At 42.4% G+C, this 14,494-nt stretch overlaps 2 protein-coding genes across 2 annotated transcripts in view; both read right to left on the bottom strand.

The window, feature by feature from the left end:
- FMNL1 (formin like 1) overlaps positions 1 to 3,861 on the bottom strand; it is a 42,066-nt gene extending 38,205 nt beyond the window's left edge. Inside the window, exon 1 of the mRNA XM_075277135.1 lies at positions 3,319 to 3,861. Coding sequence (XP_075133236.1) covers positions 3,319 to 3,477 — 159 coding nt within the window. The 5' untranslated portion in view covers positions 3,478 to 3,861. The remainder of the gene's footprint in view (positions 1 to 3,318) is intronic.
- Positions 3,862 to 7,503: 3,642 nt separating this feature from the next.
- Positions 7,504 to 14,494, bottom strand: part of LOC142209636 (myosin light chain kinase, smooth muscle-like) — a 36,543-nt gene continuing 29,552 nt past the window's right edge. The window contains exons 10-16 of the mRNA XM_075278655.1: positions 14,254 to 14,471; positions 11,876 to 11,999; positions 11,546 to 11,698; positions 10,260 to 10,380; positions 9,871 to 9,955; positions 9,651 to 9,782; positions 7,504 to 7,925 (exon numbers count right to left, since the gene is read on the bottom strand). Coding sequence (XP_075134756.1) covers positions 7,675 to 7,925; positions 9,651 to 9,782; positions 9,871 to 9,955; positions 10,260 to 10,380; positions 11,546 to 11,698; positions 11,876 to 11,999; positions 14,254 to 14,471 — 1,084 coding nt within the window. The 3' untranslated portion in view covers positions 7,504 to 7,674. The remainder of the gene's footprint in view (positions 7,926 to 9,650; positions 9,783 to 9,870; positions 9,956 to 10,259; positions 10,381 to 11,545; positions 11,699 to 11,875; positions 12,000 to 14,253; positions 14,472 to 14,494) is intronic.

The following is a 14,494-nucleotide window of genomic DNA, read 5'->3' as shown; positions in this document are numbered from 1 at the left end:
GGTCAGTGTGCTATCCAGGAAAAACACAGCTCAGGGCAACACAGTGTCTCAGTGGTTAGCACTGCAGCCTTGCAGCGCTGGAATCCTGGGTTTGAATCCTGCCAGGAACAACATCTGCAAGGAGTATGTATGTTCTCCCCGTGCTTGAGTGGATTTCCTCCCATTCTACATACTGATAGCAAGAAAAAAAAATGTCTCCCTAAAAAAACTGTTACCCATGGAAACTCACCTTACCCCATAGACTATAATGTATAATGTTTCTGTCCAGTTTCTAGCGATTTCAGTATAAAATTGCATGCAGGACTTTTTTCTCTCCCGATTTAAGAAGAGTCTCGTATTCGCTGAACACTACTGTGAACCTAACTTCAGGTTGACAAAATACTTGTTGCTCTTCTGCAGGACCTAATGTTTATAGGTACCTGTAATCTCTATTAATGACTCCGATTTATACCCCTCAGTATCCTATTCACACATTTAGAACCAACCCTGTGTAATATAATAGCAGGACAAATAGTAAGACAATCAGTCAAGGTGTCCAGAACTAGTGATGCATATTACATTATTGGATTGTTCCAAACTGTAGACTACTGAAATTACACAACGTAGTACAGTAACTACAAAGTGGTGCCAAGTTCCAACTCAATCATTTTACATTGTTGTGCTTATGAAGTCATATACAATTATCCATAGATTGGCGCCAATCAGATATATGCATTATTATAGCAGCACCCATGCATATGTGCCAGCTACCATGCTCCTACACACACTGAGGGAGCCTTCACACGGAGTTACGCTGCGCTCATTCTGAACGAAAAAACACGTTCAGAATGAGCGCATAAAAAGCAGCTGCCATTGACTTGAATGGGAGCCGGCATACGTGCGCTACTCATTGAAATCAATGGGAGGCCTTTTTGGTACTTTTACCTTATCGGGCCAGCATCACAGTACAACATCAGCATCGGGACATGCTGACCTGCTGACTACTGGCCCGATGCTGGCTGGCACTGGAGCTGTGTATAAAGGAGCAGCGAATCAAAGGATGCCAGAGAGGGGCGCCTAAACCCTGCCCTCACTCGCGGGTGCAGAGAGGATGGTGGAGCCCGGCCTGCTGTGAGCGGTATGCCACCGTGACAGATGCTGTGTGCATGTCACTGCAGCCGCAGCATCAGGAGGTGACGTCCAGCCTCACCATGTCCTCCGGGCACTGGGACGTGCAGTCTGGCCGCTGACAAGCTTGTACTCACCGACAATCACCACAATCCCCAAGTCAACCCACGTCCCCGTCGGGATGTGGGTTGATTTGGTGATTGTCAGTGAGCACAAGCTTGTGAAGCCGGACGTCACCCCCTGATGCTGCGGCTGCAGTGACACGCACACAGCATCTGTCACGGTGGCACACCACTCACACCAGGCCAGGCTCCACCATCCTCTCCGCACCGCAAGTGAGGGCAGGGTCTGGGCCCCCCTCTCTGGCATCCTTTGATCCGCTGCTCCTTTATACACAGCTCCAGTGCCAGCCAGCATTGGGCCAATAGTCAGCAGCTCAGCATGTCCCGATGCTGATGCTGAACTGCGATGCTGGCCCGATAAGGGAAAAGTACCAAAAAGACCTCCCATTGATTTCAATGGGTAGTGCACGTATGCTGGCTCCCATTCAAGTCATTGGGAGCTGCTTTTTACGCGCTTTTATCCCACTTCTTACCCAGAGACATAAAAAAGCCAGGCTGGAGTTTGCCAAAACTTACCTAAGAAAGCCAAAAACGTTTTGGAAGAATGTTTTCTGGTCAGATGAGACAAAAGTAGAGCTTTATGGGAAAAGGCATCAACATAGAGTTTACAGGGAAAAAAAAAAAAAAGAGGCCTTCAAAGAAAAGAACACAGTCCCTACAGTCAAACATGGTGGAGGTTCCCTGATGTTTTGGGGTTGCTTTGCTGTTATTTTGTCTAAAGGTTGTGCTACCAAGTATTAGACTGAGGGTGCCAATACTTTTGTCCAGCTCATATTTGGAGTTGTGTGTAAAATGATCAATGATTTGACTTTTTTTTCATTCTCTTTTGGGTTTTTTCATTGCAAGCAAAATAAATGAAGATATTAATATCAAAGCGTTTGTGCTTGCAATCATTTTCTGGAAGAAAAAGAGTATTATCTGACAGAATTGCAGGGGTGCCAATACTTTTGGCCAACAGTGTATATATATGTATAGGCTTTGGGTGCATGGAGAAGTAAGGAGTCAAAGATGTCTGTGTTGCAATTTTTACAGAGTCAAGTAACAGCTGGAAGAAGTGGTCATGGCGGTCCTAAAGGAAGAGATGGGAAATGTGGAAAGACGTCTCCTGTGAGTATTACTGCACAAAATATTATTGTATTATATTCATTGTTATGTTACCGCTAGCACCCCCAACCCCCCTGCTGCCTGAGGCGGACAATCAAAAGATGAACACCCCCCTTCCCAGTATTGAGTCCGGGGGAGGAAGGGGGCGTCACTTGATCGTCCGCCTCAGGCAGCAGAGAGGCTAGGTTCACCACTGAATACTGGGCATGTGCAATTCCAACATGCTCAATCATTTGTTTTAAAAGAAGTCTGCAGCCAATGGGAGTCGACCAGAGATTTATTACCCTCTCCCCATTGAAAACACATTCATACTCAAATGAAGAAAGAATAGCTATTGAATGTGTATGGGCACAGCGCTCTTCAGCTACTACAAAACTACCAGGACCAACACACCCCGACAGTCGCAACTGGAGATATGACTGTTCTAAAATTTCATCAGTTTTAATAGACATCAGTCCCTCCAAGATCTAGACAAGATGGTGCAATGTATGTTACATGCTAACATGCTCTAGCTATTGTGAAAACTAGCAGCAGGATATGAGAATTGGTGGAAGTCTATAGAGAACAACATTGTGCCATTCTGGTGCACTGCAGAATCTATAGATTCATGAGAATGCAATGAATGTACTTGTAGTCGCACATTCAGAAACCTGTACTGTAATTCATTTCAGGATCTAATCTATAGCTGGCCATGCACATGCAATAAATAAGCTAGCATCTGCTGTTACTCTTATGTGTAGGACAACCACAGGCATCAGATTCTCGACAGATTTCACCAGTGTTAACCAGGCCAGCTATAAATTTGCAGATGAATATCTCATGTGTATGGTCAGCTTTAGTCATTGAGATTTTTCTAGATTTAACAAAGGATTTAAACTGACCTATAGTAGTTTTGAGGCTACAAATTCTCCATACAGTAGGTCCAGTATCCTAGATCTCATTTCAACACCTTTAAATCTATACATTCATAGTAAGGTCTACTCACCAGCACCACATTAAATCTTTCCTCTAGTTCCACTGAATTTGGTCTTGGAAGTTTGGAAGATGATCCTTCTCTTTGTTTCTGTGGTGGAGTCCCATTCGTTGGTTGGGTCTTTGAATCCCGACCCTGGAACATATCCAGGGATCCGGCGGCGTTCCCCATAATCCAAGCTGCACCGCGTTTCCACGCCCCTAAATCCAGGCTTGATACTTAAAATGGGGGGCAACAAGGAATATGTAAAGAGGAGGAAGAGACGTATAAAGTGTAGAAGACTTGCTACAAAGTATCAGCAAGGTTTGATGGCGACACACCCAACTTCCGATTACGTGGTCTTGTTCTGTACATCACATGTTTGCCACAACGACCAAGGGGTACACGCAGAAGGAAGGAAGGTGTGGCAATAGATTTGTACATCTGAAATTACGGATTTACTGAGCAACAGAAGCAGAAATTACATCCTAAGGTCTCTTCTCTTTTCACCTCGATGTCCTTCAGTGCAAGATTTACTTCTTGTCTAGTTGCTAGAATTTGCTTTTGCTGCTCGCCCCTGGATGTTAGGACGGGAGAACATAGTAGACCACAAAGCAGAAGGAAGTAAGGTTTCAAAATCAGATGGTAGTTGTTGAGAGGGAGGAGGAGATATTTGAGTTAAGAAGGTCTTTCGGAGTCCAATGGACACAGTCTAAGTACTATGCAAAGGAATAATAGCATACAAGCGGAGATGTTCATTGCAGGTAGAGAGGTGGAAACACTGAGAATTGTGTATACAATGATAGAAAGGCAAGGTGCATGTGCTGAAACCAAATACCACAACAGGTTATAGGATCCCTGTACCTTCAATATTCAGGATCTGTTAACCCTAAAGCTTCAGTTGCTAAAAAAAAGTTTGAGGCTTCATAAAATTTACACTTTTTTTTTTTTTTTTTTTTTAAACCAATACTCTGGCTATGCACAACATGTTTGGTGTATTAATTCATCAAATACTGATAACCTACAGGGAACAATTGCCTGCACCAGAGCAGTTCATAACTTGTGGTCAAAGGAAGCAACCAGAGACGGGCAGGAAATCTAGTCATGTTAAAGAGAAGCAGTACTAAAACGAATAGTACAAAAATATGTATATAGACACACAATACTAATATATATATATATATATATATATATGCTGAGTAATTGTGTTCTGCAATGTAATAATGTACATGAAAAGATCATTTGTTACTAGGATTTAAAAAAAAAAAAAAAAAAAAAAGTTCTGTATTTGAGCAGTCTGCAAAATTCTTAAGAATATAGACCAGACATAAGAAGTATCAGAAGTGGTGGGGGGTGAATTAAAGAAGACCCTGAAGACTCACCTATTCAGGAAGACCTTTAACCCCCAATAACACTACTGTCACCACATCACCATCTGAACAGCCTCCCCCCTCACCTGTCTCTATCCCACTTCCCCATACCTCCCAACTTCTAAAGAACCGAAAGAGGGATAAAATGTGCGGCGTGCACAGCAGCAAATTTAGCTCCGCCTATTCTCATTCATTTTTCATGTGCCCCCACACAGTATAATCCTCCTACAGTCACCTGTAAATTATATGTCCCCCCCATCTCTCCCCCGGTTTCATATAACCCTTTCATCTGCCCCCAGTTTCATGGCCCCCCCCATCTCTGCCCACAGTTTCATTCCGTTCTACCCTCCATCTCTGCCCCCAGTTTCATGTCATTCCCCCCCCCTTCATTATGTTCCACCTCAATGTTTAACACAAAACCCCCCACTTATACTCACCTTTCCCTCGCTCCCCTGCCGCTCTCTCCGCAGTTTCACTAACAGAGTTGTAGGCGCGATGTGATGATGTGACGTCATCACATCGCACCTACACATCCACTAGCCAGAACGCAGCGACTAGTGGATATAATCAACTCGTGTATGTATTCAACTCAGTTGAAACCGGGACATACCTCCCGCCGATCAGGACAGGACACCGAATCCATGAATGTACTGCGGAAATCAGGACGGTTGGGAGGTATGCTCTTCCCTCACAGATTGTAAGCCCACACGGGCAGGGCCCTCTACCCCACTGTGCCAGTGATTGGTAGTATTATATTTGTTTGTATATTTTGTGTACTGTATGTAAACCTTCAAATGTAAAGCACCATGGAATTAATATAATGCACAGCACCATGGAAGTAATATAATAATGTACAGCACCATGGTATTAATGGTGCTATATAAACAATAAAACAACAATAAAGAAAGCATCCACAATATACACCATGGAGGGCTCATGTGTGGGTGCCTTGGTTCCTTGCAGAATTAGGACCTACTTTCTACTTGTCCCATGTGCTAACTCTGCATTTCCGATTGGTCAAAAGGACACAATTTGCATGTAGACATCCCAAAAATATCCTTTCAGGGATCCGATCACCATTTACTTGTTGTGGAAAAAGGATCCTAGGATCATACAATGAAAAGATGAGGTTCTCCCTCATCTCGACATATGGATATTATATATTTATAAAAATACAAATAAAATGAAGATGACACGGACACTTGGTCACTTATATACATATACTTTATTATCCCGAAAGGACGAGCCATTCTAATAGTTACATAAATAAAATAGTCACCTCAAAATATAATGTCACCTCAAATATCACACAGTTACACATGCCTAGGAATGAGCTTCGGTGAATTCCTCTCATCCATTTACAGACAGGACTTTCTGCATCCAGCCAGTTTAAAAAAAAAAAAAAAAAAAAGCGGATTCCTGGCACTTCTATGACCTCACCACTAGAGGGCAGTCACTGTATTATTAGAATAGTCACTGTATAGCATTAGATTAGCATCCGTTTTCATTGGTGACAAGAAGCTGGAAAGAATATTTGAGGCATTAAGTTTCAATAAATGAACAAAACTTCTGAAACATCACCTTGAGGTCTGTGAAATAAAAGTTAAAATTTCACTGACATCCATACTAGAAACAGCTTAACATATCATCCAGACAAACGGCTTTTCTAACAAACATTCGGGTACAGTATAAAACATACAAAATAATCACAGAGAAGATGAAACATTTGGCACATTTTTTTTATTTTTTTTTTTAATGCAAAAGTTCTGTAGAGTGACAATAATAGAAAAAGTGTAATATCAAAAGTATATGGTCAGCACCAATCGCTGACTACTAACTTCTCTGGACTTATCAGAACCACAGGGCTTGTGTCCTCCATACACAGTGACTGTCAGTGGTGCCAATCGTATGCTAAAGTCTCCCGTAGTAAATCCAAAAAATGAAAAAAAAAAAAAAGGAAAGCACCATTTAGGAAACATCCCTCCTTTAATTTGGCTTCACAATTCGTGGTACATAGAGAGCGGACGCTTCAATGGGCAATGGCCATTTCACGGATTACTGCTTCTACCTGCTTCCCCAGGGGCCACAAGGAACAGTAAGCCATTGGTAAGTTGTTGCTCATTGAAGCATCCGCTCTCTACGTACCACGATTTGTGAATCCAAATAAAAGGAGGATTGGAGTGATGTATCAAGAATGACGCTTTCTGTATTTTTGGACTTGATAATAGTAAAGGTGTTGAATGCCTCTGTGCACCTTCTGTAGCCTCAGGTTGTAACTAAGTCAGTATCGAGCTGAAGCCTTCTATAGTCTGAGGCCTCCTACCACAAAATCCAGTCTTAGTCCGGGGCCTCACTTGGTGTTAACACTGTGGTTTGGCCACGGCAGAAACGCCGCGGTTGTACAGTCACTGCAAAATGATGGAATTTTAGTGAATCTCATCCACACCTTGCCCGAAAAATATGTGCTGCAATTTCCAAAACAGTTACATCAATTATACCTATGCAAACTCCAGCAGTTTCCAAATAGGTATAACTGAAGCAGAACGTGAAGAGTGTTGTGGGGAAAAACATGATGTGATGTCACTGTGTTTTTTTCTAAAGCACTTTTTTTTCCTATAGCCGGGCCTTAGCCTTAAGATGCATTAAAATGGCTGTCGGGGATTCTAAGGGATCTGCATACTCCCCAATAAAATCTTTGACAGGTGACCCTAGAGAAACATACAGTACTTTCTAGGGCTCATCCTCACATCTCCATATACAGTATAGCACAACATACATTTAACAAACACATTGGATAGCAAATGTCAGCATATAATATAGAATAAATGCTGCTTACATGAAGTGTGCAGGAACTGAAATGCCCCAAAATACCTGCTGTGTACAAAAGAATACATAATATAGAAACCTACCTACTGGCTATGACTGTGTGGAGGTTATTCCACTTACATATTAGCATCAGGCTGGTATATTAAAGATGATGGGTCTCCCCATTACACAAACTAGACAGTTGCATGTGCCATCAGGTAGTTTTTACAGTCCCATCCCTTACTGAACGTTGCGCTCGTAGACAGTGGACAGTCAATTTGGCTGAAGTTTCTGCTTGTCCATGGGAATTCGAAGCCTGACATGTATATACCCCGGCATCACTGGGTGAAACATCAGATATAATAAGGGTGCAGCTGCCCGAATCCTCATACTCAATCTCAAAGCGCTTTGACTCTTGGATTGGGGAACCAGAGAAAAACCATAAAACTTCAGGATCTGGAAAACCTATAAGAAAAAAAAAAAAAGGGGGGGGGAATGGGGAGATAAGTACCGTAGGATTAAGTTAAATTACACAAGTCCCTAATCCTCTAATCTCAGACACCTAGGCAAGTGAACTAATCATAATTCCCTAAAACAGGAAAAACATACAGATTCTAGCTATTGATCTGTTCACAATCCAGGCCAAAGAACACACTACTTCTTGGTATTAAGTATTAACCATTGAGCCAAGTCATTTTGCCTGTACCAGTCAATGCTAATTTGCAGAAATCCACAGATTTGCAGGGTCCCCCATCAGTCGGACCCCACTAATCTAAAATTGATTTCCCAAATAGGATATCAATTTTAGACTGGCAGGCGTCCGACTACTGGGAACCCCACAGATCAGCTGTTTTCCCATACAAGTATAAGCAGCAGTGTCCATTCACTGTACCTTTAATAGTGGCCATAGTGAGTACTGTAGAAATCTATGGGACAACTGCTGCAGTACAAATGAGCACTGTAGCTCTCACTGATAGAGGCAAACAGTAGATCTTTGGAGGGGCTCAGCTGTGCTCAGACCCCCGTCCATCTAAAATTAATATCCTATGATATGGATAGGACATCAATTTTAAAAAGCAGTATAACTCCTTTAACCTCTTCACTACTTTGGCATTTTTGGTGGTATTAGCTGAACACAATGACTGTTAAAGTAATGGGATAAAAAAAGAAGAATAACTTTCTAAACTTGGCAAGGGAGGGCACGTTACTGCACATTGTACCCAGGGCCCTATTATCTAGAAAGCTGACCATGCCATTATACTGAATTGGATGGTAAAATACTATAAGCAATACATATATTGCACTGCCACATTATGGTGAAATGAAAGGGTTTTTTTAATGCTAGAAAGTGTGTGCAGCAAGCAGAGCAATCTGGGTATGGGCAGCAATCGTGGTAGGACTACTGCCAGGTCTTGTTCCAGAAATTTAGCAACGTTAGGAAAGGGAAAAGGGATATCACAGCCCATGCAGAAACTAATCTTGATAGTAGATAAATGTCAGCAATACACAAAGAGCTGACAAAATTTACTGTGGAATCTCGGATGATTTAGTGCTTGGAATCACATAAACACGATCCTTTTTGATGTAGTAACATATCACAGTATCACTTGCGCAATCAAATACATCCTAGTAATGAGACCACACTCACGGTTCAGGAGAAATAATCGGGTGCCTGGATGAAAAAATCCCCGTCGACTCGGAGTGTCTCGTAATGAAGAAATGAAGAATCCGGCATCCACGTGCATAAAATTCGAATGCTTTATTTGGAAAACGTTAAAAAAGTTTTGTCCATACAATCAGTGAACATCACTCCCTACCCCCGGACACACCACGGAGAAGTGACGTCGGCTGACGCGTTTCAGCACATGCGTGCCTTAGTCATAGCCTGGCTAAGACTAAGGCACGCATGTGCTGAAACGCGTCAGCCGACGTCACTTCTCCGTGGTGTGTCCGGGGGTAGGGAGTGATGTTCACTGATTGTATGGACAAAACTTTTTTAACGTTTTCCAAATAAAGCATTCGAATTTTATGCACGTGGATGCCGGATTCTTCATTTCTTCATTTGTTCCAGAAATGCCTTGCAGGAAACAAACGGACATTTCCAAGGATCTTTTAGGTAATTGCTTATGTGTGTGGTGTGGGGCCTGCATCTTAGAATTTCTTTAAACTAACAAACAACTTTTACTTTACCCTCAATATGACAATGGAACCGAGCAGAACTTCCCGCAACCTCAGATTGGTCTTTCAATAGGGAGGAGAAGACAGGAGGCCTCTGGAGCTGTTCCTGAAGAAAGCTGAACACCTTCTTACTTTCAGAGTCATCTGTAATAATAGGCAGCCAGTGATGTAAAACAGTAAAATAGCTGAATAGATGACATGACAGACAGACTACTACATGCAACAAGCTTACTGTCTGTGGTTGGAGGAGAGTTAAAATCTGACTTGTGACTGAGCATTGCCATCCTCTTCAGAGCCAGGACGGCTTTACCAGTTTTCTAAAAGATAAATTGGGTTAATGCAAATATTACCCGAGTCCATAGAGACACGAGCAATGTTTTGAGTCCATATGCTAAGCATTTCCATCTTAGACTTTTGGTATGGGACCTTTATTTTTAACATATACTGTATAGCCTGTAATTATATGGAGTATTTTCACTATGCCTGTTGTTCCGTGGATTCTATTTGTCTAGTACAAATACCTCTGTTGTACTGATCCCAAGTTTTTATAAAACTGAATGCAGCTCTATATACATTATTGTTTATTTCAATTGAAATTTGCTATGCTGTTGAATTGCTTACCTGCCATTTTTGCCGGGCCAAAAACTTTTTCATTTTTTCCTTTGACAAGGTCTTTGTGCTGGAAATGCCTTTCTCCTTGATCCAGGAATGACTTAAAGCTTGTTCGGCTGTAAGACGGGACCTAGTGAATAGATGACTTGTGAATACTGTGTGGCCTGTATTAGAGGTCATGCAATACATGTAAATGCACCTACCTATTGAAAGACTGATCCCAGCGGGGTATTATTTAGGCAATGGTTTGGCCCTGCTTTTTGTGTATTATTTGTATCCTGGGAACTATATAGTACAGCACAATTGGGGTTCATCAGAAGGTATTACAAATAGGGTTGAGCGATCTTTCACAGTGGGATCGAGATCGGTACGATTTCCCACAATGCTTTGCGTATACTCAGTATGAAGGCTCCGCTGCGGTTCCATAGGAATGAATGGAAGCAGCCGGCACACAGCCTTAACCCCCTGCGCGCCGGCTGCCTCCATTCATTCTAATGGGAGACTAAACTAACATCTCTAGTAGCTACTTACCTCCAGAGATGGCTGCTCCGGTCCCGGTGTTGTTCTTCTCCTCGCTGCCGCTCCACGCTGCTCTTCTCGCCTCACTACCCCGCCTCCCAGGTTAGTGTTTAAAGAGCTAGGAAGGTGGGGCTTGTGGCTTAGGAGAGTGTGGGCAGGTACAGGGCGGGGAGACGTGTCGTCTCCCCTCCCAGTACCCACCCACACTCTCCTAACCTGGGAGGCAGGGGGCAGCGAGGCAAGAAGACTGCAGCGTGGAGCCGCAGCGAGGCGAAGAAGAACACCGGAGCAGCCATCTCTGGAGATAAGTGAACACCAGGGGGGACTAAGTAGCCAGAGGATTAAAAAAAAATCCTCTGGCTACTTAGTGATTCACTACACAGCATGGATTCAAACAATAAAAACGTTCAATTGTTAGATTCCATGCTGTATAGTGAATAAGATTGCTTTTAAAATCCGATCTCCTATTAATAAAAAAATCCCATTGACTTGCATTGGGATCGGAATTGGGATCGAGATCGGGTTCGAATGAAAAACGATCGGAAATCAGATTTTAAAATTGATCCTGAAAAGTCAAGATCGGCTCAACCCTAATTACAAAGCGTACCACCTCAACTAAGGCCAGCCCTGCCCTCCACAAATTTATCATTTGTAACGTCCAAAATTCTTATTATGTACCATACTATAAACTATTGCAAGCACATGTGATATGCTTTTTGACCTTACTGATTTCACCTCCGCCTCTTATGTTACTGACATAAGGCCATGTTGCTTACTTCATATTCTTTTGCAGCAGCCGCCGGATAAAGTCCTTCGCCGAGTCAGATAATACAGCGTCTGTTTCTTCATCAAATTCCCAGTTTCCTGTAGTGATGTTCTGCAATGTCTCCGTGTCATTGTCACCTTGGAAAGGAGAATCTCCACTCAACCTGAAGTGTAAAGAAAATTTAATTCAGAGATTGAAGAAAACAAAGATTTTGTAGATCAGTGGCTCTCGTATTGTTCTGAAACTACAAGTCTCAGCATTTACTAATAACCACAGCAGTCATGGGAGACTGAATCAGATATTGAATAAAAGATAGTATGAGATACATACAGTAACTTACAAGATGTAGCATATTACTCCAAGGCTCCACATGTCGGTGGTAAACCCAACTGGTTCATATGCAATAACTTCAGGAGCCACAAACTCTGCTGTGCCTTGCAACACCTTCACTGGTACCCCAGGCTCTAAAAATACAAATACCATATTCAGACACCCTGATTCACATAAAGCTTGAAGAACTGGTGAACTAAGACTAACATCTTTACACTTAATGTTAACTACAGTATACTAAAGTACAAAGATGCTGAGATTTAACTTACCAATTAAAACCAAAGCTCTATGGCATTGCAATGATGTCTAACACTATGTAGACAACACTATTCTATTCAAGAGTATCCAGTTGTATTTACATGTATAAGTTTTTGATTATTTTCACTTTAAACAATGAGACCCCATGGATGATAGCTGTACTGTATGGCATCTGTCACATGCCTGCCTAAGCCTAAATGGTGGTAGGAATGCCATTGATGGCAAATACAGGATAGAGGGCTCAGGAGACAAGCACGAAAGAGACGACAAACTTGTGATTTACTTATATATGATGGACCGATAAGGCTGGAGCTGAGGCTGTGTGATGTTAAGGGATGCAGCTGGAGATTCTTATGTGTGAACGTAGGGTCCCAACCCATAGCAATCGTAAAAGGATGAACGTCACACTTGAGTTGTGCCAGTGATAATTCTTTTATTGTTCACAATCGTGATATTAGTAGAGCAAAGCGTTTTTCGGTCTTGGTTAAAACCTTCTCTAGACTCTTAGCACTTAGTACTTGTTACATGACAGCTGTGTTGCCGTATCGAATCAAATGGATATCAGCGTCAACTCCACAAATCCCCAGTCAGGTCCGCGCTTCGCCTGGCGAGCATGCCATTTTCTTGAAGCGCACGGCAACAACAGTAGCAGAACCCACTCCTAACTTCATTTTGCGGACCCTGACTGTGAACCTGCGGAGTTGACGCTGATATCCATTTGATTCGATACAATACGGCAACACAGCTGTCATGTAACAAGCACTACGTGCTAAGAGTCTGGAGAAGGTCTTAGCCAAGACCGAAAAACTTTTGCTCTACTAATATCATGATTGTGAACAATAAAAGAATTATCATTGGCACAACTGAAGTGTGATGTTCATCCTTATACGATGAGACTGAGTGATGTTACTCTCTGGGGTCAGTCTATATCTTGCATACAGCTTTTCTTAATAAGTGTGCTTAAGTCTCACAAAATTGCAAAATGTCTCCAATGCTCCACCATGTATAAGGTGTCCAATCTGGTCTGCGGCTCATAGGTTGGATTGTAGCTATGAGGTCAGTCTAAAAATATACCTTTACAGTTGTCTTTACCATCTCCTAACTTCAGAATGACTGGTGGATCTGACTATAGTTATCAGATTGTCAAGTTAATAAAGTTTTTTTTTTCCAACCTAGGCCGGTTCACCCCTCCTTAGACAACCTGGTATCTCCGAGCTCCCCCAGAGTTACCATAATGATACCAAACTTAGTGCGGACACCAGATCAACATAGCACAGAGTAGACCAGAACTCATGGACTCAAGTGATCCGACAAACTCAGCCTCCCAAGTAGCTGGGATTACAGACGCATGCTACCGCGCCAACAAAGTTCAAAGTAGCTTCATTAGCGCCCTTCCCTTTATTATAAAGTCCTAGGTCAAGGGCTGTACCCTCTCCTCAGCACAACCATGTGGTAGATTCCACTTAAAGTAGTAGATAGCATACCTCGTACAGTGACAGTAGCAAGTGCAAATTAACCAGTTCCTTTTCCCAGTGCTCTACTGGGATGCCACATACGTGCACACAAACACCGACTGTATGTTCAAGTGTGAGTAAAACTGCATACTGGTCATACAATGCCAGTCTTACAGATCTTGCCATGGGGATCATTATAATGTTTAAGGTTTGCTTATTTATATAACACTAACATATTCTACAGTGCTCTACAGACATTGCAGACACTATCCCAAATAGGGCTCACAAATTAAATTCCCCATCAGTAGGTCTTTGGAGTACTTGAAAGGAACTCATGCACACACAGGGGAACATACAAACTCCTTGCAAATGCTGAATTGCAGTGCTGGAGTCCTAGGTTCAAATCCAGCCAAAGACATCAGTGCTTACCACTGAGCCATTGTGCTGACCATGTTAGAAAAATCCTTTAGAACCCCAGAGCCTCTTTGCCTACTTCTCCCAATATCCTTTCGGTATACACTATATTTGTCAGTTACACATTATTAGAAACCATTTAGGAGCGCCTTCCTCCATGGCTAGATATGTAGGCAACTTTCATCTCACAGTTTGCCTTCTACTTCTTATCATCAACCAACTGTATGAATTATTGCAGCTTCACCTTCGGCCCATGTCTCACCTAGTTTCCTGGCCAGACCAAAGTCTATGATTTTGACTTTTGTGTCGATTTTGCTGACGCATACAATGTTCTCAGGTTTAAGGTCCAGGTGGACAATGCTCTGTTGGTGCATATAGCCCACACCACTAAGAATCTGTGACATATAGTCAACACTTGTTATCTCTGTGTGCTCAAAATCATCCGCTACAATCCGCTCAAACAGCTCACCACCTGCAATACTAGGAGACAGGAACGTAGGTTA

This window comes from Leptodactylus fuscus, chromosome 6, assembly GCF_031893055.1.
Source record: "Leptodactylus fuscus isolate aLepFus1 chromosome 6, aLepFus1.hap2, whole genome shotgun sequence".
NCBI classification, from domain to species: Eukaryota; Metazoa; Chordata; class Amphibia; order Anura; family Leptodactylidae; genus Leptodactylus; species Leptodactylus fuscus.
This window is presented reverse-complemented; position numbering and strand designations above follow the sequence as displayed.